At 46.2% G+C, this 18,942-nt stretch overlaps 4 protein-coding genes across 4 annotated transcripts; 3 read left to right on the top strand and 1 right to left on the bottom strand.

Annotated features, from left to right (window-relative positions):
* Positions 1–3,401: 3,401 nt before the first annotated feature.
* GGS22DRAFT_80701 (peptidase) lies at positions 3,402–5,625 on the top strand. Its single transcript, XM_047968149.1, has 2 exons — positions 3,402–4,948; positions 5,018–5,625. Exons 1-2 carry the CDS (start codon positions 3,820–3,822, stop codon positions 5,335–5,337), a joined length of 1,449 nt encoding a protein of 482 aa, XP_047814659.1. The 5' UTR covers positions 3,402–3,819; the 3' UTR covers positions 5,338–5,625.
* On the bottom strand, positions 5,571–9,509 carry GGS22DRAFT_80698 (Xpo1-domain-containing protein). Its single transcript, XM_047968148.1, has 3 exons — positions 9,151–9,509; positions 7,497–9,048; positions 5,571–7,438 (listed from the first exon to the last, which is right to left on the bottom strand). Exons 1-3 carry the CDS (start codon positions 9,160–9,162, stop codon positions 5,913–5,915), a joined length of 3,090 nt encoding a protein of 1,029 aa, XP_047814658.1. The 5' UTR covers positions 9,163–9,509; the 3' UTR covers positions 5,571–5,912.
* A 5,229-nt stretch (positions 9,510–14,738) lies between these two features.
* Positions 14,739–16,077, top strand: GGS22DRAFT_174296 (uncharacterized protein). The gene is made up of 2 exons (XM_047963060.1): positions 14,739–15,483; positions 15,554–16,077. Exons 1-2 carry the CDS (start codon positions 14,909–14,911, stop codon positions 15,672–15,674), a joined length of 696 nt encoding a protein of 231 aa, XP_047814657.1. The 5' UTR covers positions 14,739–14,908; the 3' UTR covers positions 15,675–16,077.
* Positions 16,078–17,659: 1,582 nt separating this feature from the next.
* On the top strand, positions 17,660–18,761 carry GGS22DRAFT_182123 (RTA1-domain-containing protein; the record flags this gene model as incomplete). Its single annotated transcript, XM_047963934.1, has 3 exons — positions 17,660–17,955; positions 17,998–18,198; positions 18,332–18,761. 3 exons carry the CDS (start codon positions 17,660–17,662, stop codon positions 18,759–18,761), a joined length of 927 nt encoding a protein of 308 aa, XP_047814656.1.
* Positions 18,762–18,942: the final 181 nt, after the last annotated feature.

Genomic DNA, 18,942 nt, shown 5'->3' with positions numbered 1-18,942 from the left:
TCGGCATCATTTGGCTGCTTGTACTGAAGAAATTAGTCATGTCTATAACAACGAAATGCCCACATAAGCCTACCTAGACATTAAAGCAGAGATCATCAACCCCGCCACTTGCATCCATCAAAGTGAGAACTGCCCAATTGTCTTTAAAACAATCAAAAAGCATACATGGATACGAATGCTTAATTATAGCGTGCTAGGTAACATCATAGGCATAAGGTCAGCTTCCAGGCTATTTTTTATTCTAATCGGTAAGTAAGTGTTGATAGTTTTGTTAGTAAATGAATGGTAAATACTTTAATCATTCGATAGGTACGACCTCAGGTATTCTACAGGTACAATGTTTGATAGGGACCAGTCTTTGAGACCCGCAATCTTCGAGACAAGTACGGATATATAAATACATTGACCTAGCAGCCTAGGCAGCTAGGCTATTTGAATTCGTATTTATAAATACTAGTATGCACTTAGTTTGGTACCTACCTAATACATGCATACATACCTGTAAGTTAAGATAGCTTAAAAATTATCCCAACTGGAATGATATAGATATGCCTGCTTAAGACAGGTTCCTGCTCGCACAACGGGGCGCTTGTGTGATCGACGGCCTCCCCCACATGTTGGCTGGATGGCAGGCTGGACTACTGTATCGCCGAAACGCCATCAACGTCTGGACACTGGATTAGGTAGCTTCTGTTACGGATCTAGACAATAGCAAACCAATACAAACCATAGAGAGACGAACCAATGAGGTTTGTGCCATGCACTATACGCACCATTGATATTTCATAAACAGCAAGAGCAATTGGGTGTTTTTCCAACTAGGTGCCAGTCTAGGCGGATGGGCAGTGACACGCGTTTCAAGCATTAAAGCATCAAGTACGACCAATTCCTCTCAATTGTCATGGCTGCGACCGCGAGTCTGCGTCTACTAGGTACTAGGTATTAGTAGCAATCTGTTAGTATAAGTACCTGGTACCCTATCTGTTTATGTACTATTACTAGGTATAATAGGTAGATGTACCAGGTAGTCGACGCCCCTTGCCTCAAAGAGACCCCTGATTTTCCAGGATATGCCAGACAGTTTGGTTCGATGTTATGATTGGCCGCCTTTTATAAGAACTGGGAGAACGAACAAGGCGTATCAGCAAGTACCGAAATTGTGTGCAAAGTACCGCTATATGTACATTACATAGTACGTACACCATTTAGTCTACCGAACGAATTCATACTGTACGAGGTATGCGCATGGTCGCGTACGAATCACATTGCGTCTGCCCACGCAGCCACGCAGCTCACACTGTCCATAATATGTATGTCCTCTTACACAAACCTGGATAAGCTATCAAGGATTAATATCAAGCATCACGATAACCGGTAATGGCAGCAAAATCTCTAATAGATATTTCTTCAACGCTTTGCTACGTATAAAACAAGAGGGGTTAAAAATAACATTCGCAATGTGGACTTCCAAGTTGACTACTGGGTAGGAATCATGATAGAAGCACGAAAAGGGTGGGCGGATCGCCATAGTAAGACGCTTCGACACCTGGTCAAATTTTAGAAAGGAGCCAAAAAACTTGGAAGATACCTATCTCCCGGGTCCCTCCGCAAGAACACTTCATACCTACATACCTACATACCTGTATAGTCGGACGACGGACGATGGACGATGGACGACGACCCCGCGGTCAAACAGGCCTTACAGGGCTATGTGCGACAGATATATACATACTAGGTACCTACATCTAGAAAAAAAATTAAAGGGACATGGCCGTGTGGTCGACCGTGATCTCGGAAGAAAGGCGTGGTAAAAGCGTGGATGAGCAAACAATTCGAGTACATATCTCCAAGATATGGATGAAAAGATCACCCTTGAGATCTTTTTAAGTTCCAGCATCAGTAGTAGTAGTAGTAGTAGGAGCAGCAGCAGCAGAGGCTATAAGACTAGGAGTCCCTTGCCCTGACAGCCCTAGAGCGGGTTATCTTATTTTAGTCTTTAGAATTCTGACTCCGCAAGGCACCCTTTTTCCCTTTTTTTCTTTCCCCCCGTTCTTTTCCTTCTTTCGCTTACTGGGTCCAATGGAAAAGTCGACAGCAAATAGCCCTTCCTCCAAGGTTGTTAAGGCCTTCACAAGTTTTCACCTTTACCCTATAACCATCCGGTGCCTGGATGATGTTCTACTGCTGCGCTACTTTTACATACACATTACATGACACCAATATCTTCCAAGACAACCTTATCTTGACGCAGAGAGATAGTACACCATTTCCAGGTTTTCTCTATCGGTGGTGGATGAGACTTCAGGTGCGGTGTGCCTGCCCTGGCCTATCGTGCTCAGCCTATCGTGTCTATCCTTGATGACAATTCGGACGCCACCTCACCCTGCAGAAATGCGGGCGGTGGGTGTGGCGAGCGCCCGATCCATCCCAATACGTCGGATTGCATTTGCCCAGTTCAGTTTGTCAACTAGTTTTAGTTGGCGGCCTTATTTATTTGCCATTGTTTGTAGTACACAATAATACATCACAACCTTCCTAGACAGCTGGAAAAGGAAAGGGAAATATCTATCATCTTCTCCTCTTCTCCCATTCTAGCATGATTACCTACTATGTTGGTACCATATGCGACACATACGCAAGGCACAAAATGCACGCCATGACTATTACTACGTGTGCGTCCACTTCTTGTAGGTGTTAGGTCCTGTTCCAGGTGCCGGGGATGGGGACCGGTTGAGGTTGAGGTTGAGAGATGCCCAACGTACGTGATAGTCTGATCAACTTGCCACTTCGATCGTTTCGATGCTGAGTTTATGTATGAACGTAGATACGTGAGGTATCAAATGCATACCAAGTACACACCGTAGGTAGGTCTTGAGTTACAGAGTTGTAACGGCAAAACTCGTCTGTTTAAATGTTATTGACGATTATAAAATGATGATACGATGTTGCGATATGGATGTGGGTAAGGTTGAATTACACTCGAGTTATTGTAATAAAAGTAGGTAGGTACGGAGTATTAATTCAAGGTTACATACCTACATACTAATAGGTACCTAACTAAATGAACACATCCATTGATCATCATGGATGTCCGTACAGTAGCTTGAACATTTGCAAGGTTGAACGATCTTTACTACACCGTTACACTACCTGTGACACAGTTACGGCGGATAAGATAAGCTAAATTCGGTAGGTGGGATGGTGGAGATCCATAACTAGGTAAGTACATAGGTACCTAGGTAGTGTGTAGATGCTCCGGTAGATCAGGAAGGCCAACATAAGCTAGAACTAAATTAGAATAACCTTGGAAGTCTGTCGGGTGGAACAAATAGAAGTTTACTACTAATCAATTAGGCATGTTCCACTTTTCCCTGGTATGATAATTAGTCATCCGCCGTAGATGGGTACATAGCTACTAGGTAGGTAGACACCATCGAACCTCGGGTCTTCAACTCTCTTCTACGTTCAAATGTTCGAGCTGTCCATACTGCGCTTGTTGTTTTTTCTCGCCCCGTCCCGACTAAGTGGCTATCCGAAAAGCTAACGGACTTATTCCATCCCTCTAATATAGGTGTCCATGGTGTAGATGACTGCCAAGGTCACCTTACATCTACTCCTCAGTTCGATATCTCCCCGCAATATTCGATCTTCCATCTCACCTCGGGTCGCTTTGCCCTCGATCAAGCATTGGTTCGGCTCTCTTTCTTGCAAAATGGCGCCCCCTAAATCTGCTCTAGACTTTCTGGACTTCGTCAATGCCTCCCCCACACGTATGGCTCCTAAGACGTAAACTCCCCGGTCTCTCTCGACTAACAAATCATGTCTCCAGCTTACCATGCGGTTCAATCATCCATAGAACAGCTGGAGAACGCAGGTTTCTCCCTTATTAAAGAGAGGGATAACTGGTCCTCGACTCTCCGACCCGGCGGTAAATACTACATGACCCGAAATGGCTCTACCATCGTAGCGTTTGCAATTGGTGCCAAGTGGAAACCCGGGAATCCTATAGCGATGCTTGGTGCCCATACGGATTCGCCCTGTCTACGTATCAAGCCGGTGAGCAAGAAGAGCGGAGTCGGGTATATGCAGGTTGGCGTCGAGACTTACGGAGGTGGTATATGGCATTCTTGGTTCGACAGGGACTTGAGCATCGCCGGCCGTGTATTAGTCAAGGACGGAAAAGGGAACTTCGCACAAAAACTAGTCAAGGTCGATCGTCCCATTATTCGCATCCCCACCCTTGCTATTCATCTCGATCGTTCGTCCGTATTCGATCCCAACAAGGAAACTGAACTGTTCCCGATTGTCGGCCTGGTGGCTGCCGAGCTGAATAGGACAGGTCAGGGTGAAACACTTAAGACATCCGACTCAGAGGAGGGACTTGACGGAACCTTCCAGCCGCTCAAAGAGATCACCGAGCGCCACCACCCGTATATTATCGAGCTAATCGCTGAACACGCGGGGGTAAAGGTTTCGGATGTGGTCGATTTTGAGATGGTGCTCTACGATGTGCAAAAGTCGTGCCTCGGCGGCTTGAACGAGGAGTTTATTTATTCGGCTAGACTTGATAACTTAAACATGACTTATTGCAGTGTGATGGGACTCATAGAGTCTATTTCGCATGTCAGTCTCGACAATGAGACAAGTATTCGTTTAATCACATGCTTCGACCACGAAGAAATTGGTTCGACGTCGGCCCAAGGCGCCAACTCTGATCTTCTGCCCGCCGTCGTTCGCCGCCTGTCTATCCTTGCGGGTGGTCGACATGGTGATTCGGCATCCGACAAGTCTTGGGAACATGTTAGCTCGGACCCTGACATCGATCTGTCTACCGCCTTCGAGCAGACGATGGCGGCATCCTTCCTCGTCTCGGCCGACATGGCTCACTCGGTTCATCCCAATTATGTGGGGAAATACGAGTCCAATCACCAGCCTGAGATGAATAAGGGTAAGCTTACCATCCTTTCGGAAATTCCCATGTTCACTGAATTTCAACTCTAACTTAACTATTCTGAAGGCACCGTCATTAAGATCAATGCCAACCAGCGCTACGCCTCCAACTCTCCCGGAATCGTCCTGTTGCAGGAGGTGGCAAAGCAAGCGGGAGTTCCCTTGCAGCTTTTTGTGGTTAGGAATGATTCGTCCTGCGGCAGCACGATCGGACCTATGCTTTCTGCGAAGCTGGGCGTGCGTACTTTGGATTTGGGGAATCCTCAACTGAGTATGCATAGTATCCGCGAGACGGGAGGCACTTACGACGTCGACCACGCGATCAAGCTATTCGGTGCATATCTGTCACACTACTCGGATCTCGAATCAAGGATTTTGGTTGATTAAGCTAGGTAGGTACCGGTAGGTATTTACGACACAGCCTATGAAACTCTACTTAGAATATATATTACTAGTAGAGGATATGATTTGAGGTCTATCCTAGAGCCTCATTAATCATATATACCTGGTACCCTACTCTATAGACTAAGTGAGCACTGTAAATCCATAGCATTCAATGGATTTGAATACATTATGAAAATATCCTAAATTGAACGGTGGGTACTATAATCACTGCTGATTATATACCTACTAGGTACCTACCTATAGTGTTTAGATAGGTGGCTATTTGGACCTCGAAACGGGATACATCTTTATATTTCACCTATGCATAAATCAAGAAGGCAATTTCGGGATAGGACAAGCTGAGTCTTGCCTCACTTTTTTTTTTTTTTTTATTCACTTGCCGATGACATCTTGCCATGGCTTTACACCAATTCTTACGTTCATCTACGGGCAATAGGTACCTAGTCAACGAAATCGTGGTTGGTATTGTTGAACCGAACTCCCGTGTATGCAATTACAGCAGATTACCGTCGCAGTGCCATATCTTCGCCACCATTTCCTTCTACCCTTTATGTCGTTTATCTCGAACTATTTAATAGACCTTGCAGGTATTTAGAAAACGACTTCTTGTCCGTGGCCGTTGTCATGGCCCGTAGAAAATCGTTTCCATCGGTGCCGAGGCCGGGGAAGAGGGTGGACTGAAGGTGCTGTAAAAACTTTTCTCCAGTCTTGAGGTATATGGCCTGCTCTAGCCCAGCGATCTCGTGGAGGACTTGCCTAGCCTGGGCGTCCAAAGACGGGTTAAATTGAGGGTCGCGTAGGACATCCCAGCAAACGGAATGAAATCTATCAATAAGGAATTGGTCGAAACCGGGAATGACTGGCGAAGGGGATCCGGAAGGGGCCGATGGAGTTGCCGATATGTTGGCGACATCCGGTCCGCCCCAGACGGCGGCCATCTTCGCAAGCAACCCGAACGATAGGCGACTAGCCGGAAGATTTCCCGAGCTGGGTCCGATATCCGTAGCTAATGTGAGGATGGAGTTGATGAGTGATTCGAAGAAACCCTGGTTTGCTTCCGACACGAGCACTCCCGCGAGATCGTTATTTAGAATGACAACGACGAATGTTAAATATTCACGACGGAGCTCGGCAAGTTGAATCTCGTCGTCAGTTCCGTTGATTGGTTCCGAAAGTCCGCCGAAGACTCTTTGCAGTAAAGGTGTTAGTAATTGGTTGAGGACCTCGTAGATTTCCGCCTTGAAGCCGTATACGACCTGGTCGAGTAGGCGGAGGAACATGGCCATTTCGTCCTTTGACGAGCTTCTAGACAAGAGCCCGTCAATCCACTGAGGTAGCTGTGGGAGAACAGCAGACCCCAACACGCCAAGCAGGCGCGAGAAAGCTGACCTACAGGCGGTGCGAATTTCTGACGAGTTATTAAGTTCGCTAAGCGCGATTAAGATAGCTTCAGCGGCCCGCGCAAACTCGTCGGACAGCGCCTTTGCCGGAGGTGGCCGCTGATTTGCGGAGTTCGCTCCAGGTGTCCAGTCTGAAAATCCGTGTGCTAACGTACCCAAAGCCATGATGATGTGATGGATCTGAAGTATAGCTTGAGCATCACCAGCCCTGGCCCTAGGGAGATGCCGTTCCATGTCGGCAAATAAAGGATCCATGACAGAGCGAGCATATAGAGCTTGCTTTTCGATGGGGGTTGCAGCCGTGGATGAAATACATCCAATGGCCTCGAATAGGTAAAGCTGGCTGGCGAAAACGGCATCTGCCGAATTATCCGTTTGATCGGAGGACATATCGTCGTCAGCGTCTTCACCTGGCACTTCCGCGTGGATAGGAAGAAGATCCCCGATCGACTGGATGACGGTCTCGGCTACATTGCCTACTTGTGCCCTAAGATGCTTTACGAAGCGGTGGAAGAGGTACCACGAGCGCGTCCGGATCCTAACGTGTTCATGATGGACAAGGCGTACAAAATTCTCGAGAACTTGGCCTATCAGGGCACTTTGGCTCTCAAAAAAGGCACAGTAACGGACGCAGATCTCCATGTAGTGCAACAGAATCGCCGGGTGCGGGAAATTTGCGATCCCTAGATATATTTCTCGTCAGTAAAATAGCTCTACCAGGTATCGAGGATTTGAACATACCGGATTGGACCATCTTGGTCATCATCGCCACAAGCCTCTCCGATGCAACAGGTGAGGCCTGGTTCTTGGCTCCTAGTCCCTGATTGGGCATCGCAAGCTCGCCAAACAGAAACATCTCATGTAGAGCCAAGTCAACGTCTCTCCAATCCATCTGGGAACCTTGCTCGTCTAAGGTCTGGAAAGTATTCGCAACGAGGTTGGACAGAACTTCGACGTAGAGATTCTGGTCTACAACAGCTACGGTCTTCTGGAGTACCTGAAGTCTCTTTCTCAGCTCTTGGAACTCAGCCTCGTCAGTCTGCTCGTCCTCGCTTCCCCAGGACGACGTCTCGTCGTACCGCATCTTCATGATAATGGCGTTCAAGATTGGAGGCAGTGTCTCGGAAAAGGACGCGGGAAGCTCAGAGAGCTTGCGGAAATAGGCTAAGACGTCAGTTAAGGAGGGAATAACGGTGGAACAGATCTCGTCATATTCGTCGGAGAAAAATCGTAGCAGGAGAGGTATGAAATCGTGAAGGAGCTGGTTCGATTTAGCTCTAGTGGCATCATCAGTTGAACGATCTTCTAAAACCCGGACGATATCGGCCATAACTGTATTGACTAATTTGGCGACAGCTTCGGCTAGATCGGTGTCGTATTGGGGGGTTCCTTTGAATTCATTCAGAGGAGGACTGGCGATAAGTTGGGATATGATGTTCTGTAGGCCGAGGAACGAAATCATTCCCGTCTTGTCAGCCGGACGCATCTTCTTGCCGACGATTTCGGTGAAGGCCTCAACGGCGGCATCCCGGACTTTGTCCTCACCGCCAGACTTGTTGGTACGGCCGACTAGCGGGAGGATCAAGCTCAACATACCATCGTTGATGATAAGAGATATGTCGATCCAGCCAACCCATTTACCGATAACCTTGAGGGTCATCTCAACTATGCCGTCGTTTTGATTGCCGTACTGGGCAAGGAGATCCTGCCACGACTGGGCTACCTTCCCGACGTCGCGTGCCCGCATCAGATCTTTCAGCTCCGTATGGCTCCGGGCCTGATTGTCCTGGCGCACAACCAGGACATCGGCAACTTCATCGTGAATGGAGCCGAGGATGCGCAGGTAGAGAATAACGCCTGCGACATTGTCGCGCTGACCACTCCCTGGGAGAATAGTTAGAGCCAAGAAATCGTCGATGAATGTCTCCCAAGCCTGTTTATATAGAGAGACGAAGAGTAGGGTGAGAGTTTGAGTGAGTTTGTTCTGTAAGCTAGAAGAGTCTATCTGGGAAGGCTGGCTGGCGCCATAGGTAGATCGCACGTATTCCAGGAGGGCATCTCTAAGCCCGACCAAGCTCCCAGTATCGAGCGATTGTACGTGGATGGCGTTGTTGACTATCTCGAGGCTGACAAGTCGGACGACCTCAGAGGACCTCGGCGTTCTAGTGAAGAGGCTGACACAAACTTGCCATGCTTGTGGATCGGTGCGCAACTGGTGTAGGTAATCAAAGGCTTGGCTTTTCAGGGCTTGGTCGGAGGTAGGATTCCATGCAATCTCGATGGCATTCTCGATCTATAGAGTAGATGAAAGAGGAGAGATTAGTACAAGTAGAAAGAATAAAAGAAAGAAAGAAAGAAAGGACGGAAATCGATATTTGGATGCTAGGTTACATACCTGAGATTCCATCTTGTTAAGATGCTGGACCCAAACCCTTCAACTGTGCCCAAGCTATATCAAGTACCAACTATGACAAACGACGACGATGGTGATGGGGTGAATGCAGATTCATGCAGCATGCTACTTGACCATGGTCGAGATGAATGAGGTTACAAATGACGGTTGACTTTCAAACTATGTTCGGCTCTGAAAGGTATGGCTTGAAGGTATGGGGAATGGTACAGTTCGAGGACAAATGGCGGTGATCGTGCGCGATATGGGAATGAGGTTGATAAGTTGATAGGTTGATAGATTGATAGGTTGATAAAGTCGATAATAGGGAACCGATTTGATTTTTTTCTAAGGTTCAAAATAGGTATAAATTCAGTCATAAAAAAAAGACGGCATTCATTGTGCCTGCCCGCATCCCACCTGTGCTCATCTCCCCACCTACTCGATTTAGCGTTAAATCATTATGTTCTACACGTTAACTTTAATTCGAATTTAGGCAGGCGGTGAACTTGGTCATTTGCAAAATTCGAAGCAACTCCCCTACCGTGACACTAAAATACAAACCGTCTAAATACATTTATTCCGACTACTAAGTATAAGCATATAATAACCTTAGTAGAACTTTACGTAACCTAAAAACGGTTCCAAAAACCTGGAACCGTTCCACTATAGGAATGCCCCCAGAACCATCGCTGATCCGGAACCGTTCCAGATTACGATCAAGCATTTCAAAAATTATATTAATTTATTTCTTTAATTTATGCATTTATACTTATTTATTTATTTATTTATTTATTTATATATATATTTTTATGTATTTATTAATATTTTTCTTTTTATTTAATATATTTTATTTAATTACATATTTATTTTTAAAAATTTAGTATTAAAGATTTACGGTTTTTTTTTACGATTTGAACTACAAGGATTACATACATGTCACGTTACGAGGTTTTACAGTTTTACCATTACACCACTTTTACATATGCAAGGAATCTTTATAATGTTACTCAGCTATATAAAGGTTTTAGCTTTAATTGGCTGGATAGAAAATCTCCCCGCATATATGTCACATGATATTGTGACTGTTACGCAAATAAGCTTTTGGAGCGCTGTTGGAACGCTATTAGAACGCTGGAATGCCTGGAACACTTGACAAAATCTTGGAATTGATTGGCTCGTAACGTGGGGTAACGTAATCACTGTAATATTTATGGAACCGTTCCACTGCTGTTACGGAACTGTTTGCAAGTTACATAGAATTCTACTAAGGAAGCATATGATAAGCGAAAAGAACATTAAAAGCATCAGCTAATCTAAATTTAATACCTACTAGGTATCTGCCTACGTACATATATGTAGTATATCTAAACATACTATCAGGACATGTGTGATTGATACGTTCTAGGCAAAATCACAAATTCACATTGTTAATATTCTAAGTTTCCCGACTTTATAAATACCTAACTATCACCTCCACGTGTCCACGTTCGAATCAATGAGACTTGTCAGAGCCGTTCAACCGCATGCAGCTTTACATTAATACGGCACACCGCTAGACCAAGCCTTCACTGAAAATCAACCCCGTGAGAACATGGGAACAAATCGAGTCAGCTCATCCTCGCATCTTCAAAACGGCACTCCCCAAAAATTACTAAAAAAACCCTCAATAATTATGAGTCTTCGAAGGACATAGATGGGATGAGATTAGAATCCAGAACCCATTGTCCCGATCGTTCAAAGTATGCGGCATAGCTACTCCAGATAAGAAGATCCATGAAAATGGAAGCCTCCGAGTCCCTGTACAACACAGGGTACAACACATCATCTTGCTTGACACAGGTACGAGATATCCTCCAGGGCCGGTAAATATCTCTCAAGTTACCGCTTGGCTTCCAGGTGGTGTAACCCATTCATTCCCATCATGTGTTACCTTGGCTTGACATACTATATTATGTATGTTGGAATTTGTTCTCAGGTCCACGGGTATTCTGGCATATCAATTGATCATCGTCCAATTCGAAACGGGGAAGTCGTCAACGGACATCGAGCATAAATTACTGATGGTTATATGTTTTTGGCTTGATCGACCATGACACATCCACATTGTATTGGAAGATATAGCGACATCGGCCATCAGTTTTTGATTCATATACGCCGTCCGTTATTATGTCGGAAGGATTCAATACATCGTGAAGCTGCTTCGAACTCCTGGCTACTTTGGCATTTAGATACGTAGATTTCGACTCTCGAAGAAAACTCGTGGGTCGGCTAAGTTGCGGGGACTTGTACTGAACTCGAGACGATAGCTATGAAGCGTTCATTAGTACCGGCAGACAAATTATTCAAACCCATTCCCGTGTTTCTTAAGTGTCCAAGAGGTTCGCGATAAGGACGATGGAGATCTAAAAGGCTAGGAACACATTAAAACCGATGTAATATTGTCGTCCTCAGCCTGCAGGTTCCAGGGTTTCTTTCTGGTCGGATGAGCGACATAACATCATCACTTTTCATCAATCCGACTTTAGGATGCCGCAGTACCAATACTTGGGAGAAAAGCCCATCGTGGTTTGCATATGCTCTGCTCAACCATAGATCTTGTTTCGCTTGGACGTCGGATTTATAATGCCAGAAGATTCCTAGCACCTCGAAATTCGCTCAAGTTTCCCAAGGTTGTGATCGCTCTGGATAGTCTCGTCCACTGATCGTATCATTAGGCGATCGTCGACAGATTAGGTTCTCACCTAATTAATCGCATCTGGAGACTAATGAATTCGTCAAGGCTTCGAGGGAACCGGTATCGATTATGTCGCCATAGAACCAAGCTTGGCAAAGGTATTCTAAGAGACGGGGGAACCGCCATGACATAAATGAAAGAATAGTAACCCATGAAGGATATTGAACAACGGAACGGTCGGACTATCCGGTAGGGAAAAGGGACAATAAGACCGAGATTTGGCCAAGTTTAATTAAGTAGATCACGTCCTCCTTTTACTCCATGATCCATGATCCACAGGCGCCTAAGAAAAGTAAGCTCTTCCCAAGAACTGGGGACGATCCCGAGCTCATCTAAGCGAGCACCTAGGTACCTACATAGGTAGCCACTTAAAGGTCTGAGCGCTTTGGGGGTGTCTGGCAGTCCGGCAATCTACTATCATGTAGCAGAGCACATGTCAAAGAGAGACACGCAGGACGCGGCGTCGTTCTAATTAAAAGCCAAGCACGTTTCGCCTAGCAAAGATTTAGCTGGCGCCAACCGAAGAATTAGGTACAACGGATGCAGATCGAGAAACATGACGACACCTTACATACATACACAGACCTTGCAGCCTCGGTGGATTTATATGGTCGTCAGTGGTGAGACACCATCGATATCCACATCGGTACTGAACTCGCTCTCTCTCTCTCGCTCTCTCTCTCTCTCTCTCTCTCGCTCTCTCTCTCTCTCTCTCTCTCCCCCTCTTCACCCGAAACGAGTTAGACTCTACTTGAAAATATTCTTTATTCTTCCAAGGCTTGCTTTAAGATGCTTGAGTCTTGAGTAACAGTACAGTAATTGTTCTATACTAATACATACATACATACCTACCTGCCTACCTACTTATGTAGTGTACATACATAATAATAATACTACTACCAAGACTGTAAGAGTATTATTATTGGAATCTTGCAGGAGGAAGACTGATGAACGGGAAGGTAATCAATCTACGGTCTTGGCGAAGCACTTGACCCGATTTCTATCTCGGTTGGTTCTGTTCGGTAGGTAAAAAAGTAGTGGGCTTCCTTGGACCCTCTTGGACCCTCTCTGCCTCTCTGCCTCTCTGCCTCTTAGCCCCCCAGTGGTTAATCCCATGAATCCACATGGGTAGGATCGTCAGGGAGAAATTATCGAGGACTATCTTTTACCAACTGCGCCATCCCCTCTCAGCCAGCCAGCTTCGACAGTTGCCTAAACAAGTCAGTCACACCATTATTACTTCTAATTATTGCTTTGCAGCTTTTGTAAATGAGTCGTTGGATGAATGCCCAATGAAAGATGTCAGTATTAACTGGACGACCTAATGAGAAGGCGGGCGTCTAGCCTAGTCTTCTCAGCGCCTGCTTCTTCTAATAATCCTCATTACTCTTACTCCGTCTGGTCTGTCTATATTATAAGAGATGTGATTTGTTCAACTTAGACATACCTACCTGTAGTACCTAAATCCTACCATGTAGGTATGCCGGGGAGGGTGAAGATTGTGTTCCTGCATTAGTGGACACCTGCAGACTCAGATTTACCGCCCAGCCGCCACCGATGGAGAGAGGCTTAAGCAGTTAAGGTAGGAAGGGAGAGATCCCTGAACTTTGAAGAGCAAAAAGAGCAAACATCGGACGAACGAGTCAGCGACGCGCCATAAGGGAAACCCACCTAACATACCTGCATAGGTACCTAGGACGTATGCGTATGCGTGTGTCAAGCCTTTCGATAATATCTATTACCAACAACTTTCTCATTTTAGCACCGCGAAACTCCCGAGATCATCGGAAAGCTCGCATGCGTGCACCGGTACTACATAGTAGAGCTTGGGACCGAATGTGGTGCATCTTTCACCACCTTCACTCGATGGTCACTCGAAAAGATTCGAAATTTTCATCTGTACTCGAAACAGCTAGTTCCATTAGACGCTAGCTTAATTTTCCTCACAATACATGACAGGATGTCATCATTTTACACCATTAATGCTTGTTTGCTGGTGAGGTTCGGGAAGAGCCAATCTGATCCTGTAAAAGTGCTTTCTCGGTGGTACTTAGCTCCGCTGTATTTAAGATCCTAGCCCAGCTTCTAAGTGGTTATGATTGTCGTCTTTTTGCGGAGAATTACCCCCTGCGGGCATCCATCGTCCACGAATCAGCCATCGATCTATCCATCACCTTCATCTTTTGGTTAGGTTCCTGAGTCGCTGAAACGCTGAAACGATATCGTCGTGCATGGCCATTGTACTACTACATAAAAAGAAGAAAAATGAAAGGAAAATGAAAGAGAGGCCAATAACCAGATGCCAAAATTAGAGATCAGGAAGTATGTATCAGATTCTTTTTCTTTAAGGATTTCTTTGGTCGTCTTCACAAAGGCAGAAAGGGTCCTCTCCCCCCGCCCCTCCCCCCTTAGCCCTTCTCGAAGCCTCAAAGCAAGCGAGGTATTATTAACTACTACTAGGTAACTACTAGTACCTAGAGGTAACTAAAGGGAATGGGGTTCCGTTGTCAAATTAATTGTCAAGCGGAGTGGAGTAGACTTCCATTGCCATTTTGACATAGCAGCATAGGTAATACATACATAGTACCTAGTACCCCAGTTGTCTATAACGTCTCCCTAACCCACAACCTCCACCGCCGATGTGCTTCCCTAAACCCCTCTCACTCTCCCCTGTAGACACAGCCCTGGACCTGGACACCTAGTGGACTAGCTCAGAGTCCCATGGAGATTCCTATTCTGTTTAATTTCCCAACCTGCGAGGATCGTCCCCTTTCGGGAAATCCTTTGTGTTCGTCATCCTATTAATACTCGACCGCCTCTCCATCATGTCCACACTTCTTCTTTTTTCCTTCTCCAGCCAAAAAGCCATCACCGCAATTCCAGTCACTTGACTCAGCTTTGACTTCGGTCGTCCACTCTTTCACAACCCTATAAGCTTGCAGCTTTCATCACGTTCTTTTTCACTTCCAAAAACAAACTACCCTTGTTCGTTTCTACACGTTCAGTATACCAAACAACATATTCAAGATGCGTTTCACCGGAGCTGTTTTCTTCGCCGGCGCCGCCATGGCCGGTAGCACTATTTACTCGACTGACTTCGTGACCATCACCTCGTGTGCCCCCACCGTCACCGATTGCCCGGCCAGGTCCACCGTCACCTCCAGCACCGTCTACCCGGTGTCCAGCGGTGTCGTTTCCAGCGCCGTCACCAGCGCTGTTCCCGCCCCCAGCCACTCTGCTCCTTCCAACGGCACCGTGCCCGGTTACCCTACCGGCCCTGCCGTCTCTCAGAGCGTTCCTGTTGGCACTCCCAGCGCTCCCGCCCCGGCTGCTAGCTCCCCCGCCAGCTCTGCGTCCAAGTCCACCCCTGCCGGTGGTTACCCTACCGGTGGCGTTCCCTCTGCGTCTGCTCCTTACCCTACCACCAAGGTTCCCCAGCAGCCCAGCTACGCCACCTCTGTGATCCCCATCACCTACACCACCTGTGTGCCCACCACCACCGTCAGCTACTCGACCATCACGGTCACCCCCTCTGCCCCCGCCGGCACTGGCGTCCCCTCTGTCCCTGGTGCTCCTCACTCCACCGGCTCTTTCACTGCCTCGTAAGTACATCCCCAAGCCGATCTCTAATTAAATCCGAACAGCTAAGGTGGCTAACTTTGAACCTATCAGCAACCCTCCCTCTTCCTCGTACCCCACTGGCAGCCCCATCCCCACTGCCGGTGCTTCCACCGTCGCCGGCTCTGGCCTCTTCGCGGCCGTTGTCGGTGCCGCCGCCCTCTTCTTCGCTTAGGCGATCACCCTTGGTTTTCTGTGTTAATGATTCAAAGCCGGGATATGGCCGATTTGGCAATCATGAGGCGTGAACGTAACGGTTCGGTTGCATATGTACTTAATTCCTAATTGTATTTATGGCCTCGGATGCCTATGACAAAGCCAGCTTCATTCGAAGTTCATATTTGCAAAAACTCCTTGAAACGCACAACTGTCTTCGGCTTCTTCCAAATCGTGAATGTTGCATTTTCCCTCTCCCCCGCTCCCTTGTAGTCCCGGTGATGTATCTGGTTGGATGTGTCGGTGCGCTTGGTGCATGTGTGGTAGATAGTTAATTTAGCCCCTGATACGTAATTTCCGATCCTTGTTTAGGATCGCCGCGGTTTCTCCAACCTTGGCGAGGCGCGGTTATCTTGCGCGTGGCCGGGAAATTAGCGTTTATGGTAGCTGTTCTGATTGGCCGACAAGTTTTTAAGTCGGTTTTACAGTTATTTTGCCAGTAACGTCACACTTTCCCGACACTCTTTTAGTTGGTGAACACTCGTGGAACTAACGACCGCATGTTCGCATGCTTTTCTCCCCTTAATTCTTGCTAGTGCGCATATTTCACGGTTTAATATCGGGTTATGACAGATGGATGCTCCAGCTTTCATCAATCTCTTCGAGACGATAACCAACAACAAAGGCGACAAAATTAATTCCAAGCCCAGCTGTCTTGAATCGACTTTTTCTCGGGGACCTTTAGATCTTCATAAGATTACGATTTACAACATTGAATTCTTCTCATTATTTCTCATTTGATTATAGCGCAAATCAGTTTGTCATTCTACGGCCACTGCAACTCACCGGCATCGTACGAGATATGTCACGTATGCATATGAACTACAGTGAAGTTGTACTATGCATTTCTGCCTCGTCAAGTACTTACAAATCATATTGTATAGTATATACCCAGCATGTTAAGGGTGACTAACAATGCTGCCTAAAAAAAAATATAGACGCATTATCTCCTGTTAGTTCATTTTCTTATTGGAACGGCTTCATATCTCACCTATGATATTTTCCATGAATATTGACATGTTTGTAAGAATTTCAATTTTCTGCTGACTTTACTAGATCCGGTCCGATGTCTCCTATCACCATGACTTAATAGAAGCCCTGGAGATTTATCAATCCTGTAGCCAAAGACGATTATTACCTAGGTATCTACTATTATAAACCGTACCGCATATGTGAGACCACCCGAGTGCGACAGTTTCAGCCCTACGACCCTAATCGCTGGTGTAAGCTAAGCCTCAAATATAGACCACAATAATAACAAGATCCAGGTATAATTATCTGATATCTCATAAGATATTCTCGCTTTCGCATATATCCCATACTCAACCCCGCGGTCCGCGGGATTCTTGGCACACCATAGATACCTAGACCATCACCACAGACGCAGTCATTATTGTCGTTAAGCGAGTGCGAAGTTTTCTTTTCCGTGATTGGCCAGACCTGCCAGACAAGCGATTCTCGGCCTATATCACACCCAACGCATGCGTATAGGCAGCGACGACGTCTATGATTATTGCCGTTGGTCTGCTACAATCGTTGATCTGAATCCATCAAAATAACATCTCATATCTAAGTGGCTATGCCCTGCTCCTCTTGGAAACCACCCGATGACGAATACCGTACTCATGGCAGCTGTGCCCAAACGCAGTCTTCTGGACGGAAGAACCTCGTAAAGAATTTGTTGAGAATCGGTATGTATTTGGTTACACACCAGGTATTTAGGTATTTAAGTATTAGGTAGTTGGGGAGGGTTTTGAAAACAATATAAAGGGGTTCTGATATTCTAGCATAACCTTGGAAGTGTTTGGATCTATACCTACCTATCAAACTAATAAATCGCCATCATCAATCGTATATCACCCAACTATACCATACATCTGTTTCTACCTACTTATTTCATTCTCGTTTTCACATCCTCTGTCCCCTGGAGAATTACAATCCATAATGAGTGCTATACCCCTTATACCGTTTGGCCCACATGCCACATGTACTCTGGACCTTTGCCCCTTGGAGATGTCCGTTTTGCAATATCGTCCGTCTCTCGGCAGCAGCATCGCTTTCATGTGCATCTTTTCCGCCCTTCTATTAATCCACAGTATACTTGGATTCGTCTGGAAAAGTTGGTGGTTTCTAGGTTGTATGGCGGTAGGGTCCGTGACCGAGGTAATTGGTTATGGTGGACGTGTGATGCTTTTCTACAACCCGTTCAGCTTTTCTGGATTCATGATGCAGATCAGTACGTCCTTCCGTCTATATTATTTCTACTTCACGTGGTCTATTAGCAGCAATTACTTACATTTAACCTTTTGTTCGATATTTTGCATCGGTACCGCCCCCGTCTTCTACTCCGCGGCGATCTACGTGACGATGGCGAAGATCGCGGAAAACCTTGATCCGTCTCTTTCTCGCATTAAGCCAAAGCTCTACTACGTTGTCTTCATTGTATCAGATGTATTCTCCCTTACGTTACAAGGCATTGGCGGGTACGTAGCACATTTCTGTCTTCGGCCCATGCCCCTGATTGGTGTAAAAGTTCATACCAGAACTTCACTGTTGTACTCCAATGACCATTACCACATGTAGAATTAAATTTTCTAACTCGAAGGGGTATTATAGTGGGTTGACGACGTCAAGCTCCGGCCAGAATCGGGCATCAGTCGACCTAAGTCTCGTCGGGCTATGCTTCCAAGTATTCTCCATGGTCGTCTTCTGCGGCCTTCTCGCCGACTACCTGTTCCGGTACTTCAAGAGTACAAGGCGGACGATTAATAGCCCTCGCTTAAAGCCTTTCTTGATCTTTCTCACCGCCGCGGTCCTACTTGTTCTAGCACGATGCGGATACCGAGTTGCTGAACTAAGCGATGGGTATAGAGGAGGCCTGATCAGTAACGAGCCCCTCTTTATTGCGCTTGACAGTGTTCTCATCGCTTTAGCCGTGCTCGCGTTGTGTGTCGGTCATCCTGGGTTTGTGTTCTTGCCGTCTGAGCTAGGATTGAAGATATCTAAGATATCTAGTGAGTATGGGATTATACTACAAAATAAATAATTTTGATGGGTTTGGGTATTATGGGAGTGTTGTATGGTGTTGTATTGGTGCTATGCGGATGGATCGGGGGAAATCCTAGCGCATCTATAGATGAATCGTTCTCGATACATACCTATGCGAAGGTATCTTACTATCCCTCTGATATCTTTACATACTCGACCCTCGAGTGACAGACCTTCAT

This window comes from Annulohypoxylon maeteangense (genome assembly GCF_022496945.1).
Source record: "Annulohypoxylon maeteangense strain CBS 123835 unplaced genomic scaffold GGS22scaffold_23, whole genome shotgun sequence".
Lineage (NCBI taxonomy): Eukaryota > Fungi > Ascomycota > Sordariomycetes > Xylariales > Hypoxylaceae > Annulohypoxylon > Annulohypoxylon maeteangense.
Note: the sequence above shows the minus strand (reverse complement) of the source record. Positions and strands in the feature narration are given on the sequence as shown.

Excerpts from the sequence above, each read along its gene's own strand:
- GGS22DRAFT_80701 (XM_047968149.1), top strand. The coding sequence starts at position 3,820 with ATGTCTCCAGCTTACCATGCGGTTCAATCATCCATAGAACAGCTGGAG. Across the intron at positions 4,949-5,017 it reads CCAGCCTGAGATGAATAAGG|GCACCGTCATTAAGATCAAT; the intron begins GTAAGCTTACCA and ends ACTATTCTGAAG.
- GGS22DRAFT_80698 (XM_047968148.1), bottom strand. Across the intron at positions 7,439-7,496 it reads GACCAAGATGGTCCAATCCG|GGATCGCAAATTTCCCGCAC; the intron begins GTATGTTCAAAT and ends AAATATATCTAG.
- GGS22DRAFT_174296 (XM_047963060.1), top strand. The coding sequence starts at position 14,909 with ATGCGTTTCACCGGAGCTGTTTTCTTCGCCGGCGCCGCCATGGCCGGT. Across the intron at positions 15,484-15,553 it reads ACCGGCTCTTTCACTGCCTC|CAACCCTCCCTCTTCCTCGT; the intron begins GTAAGTACATCC and ends TGAACCTATCAG.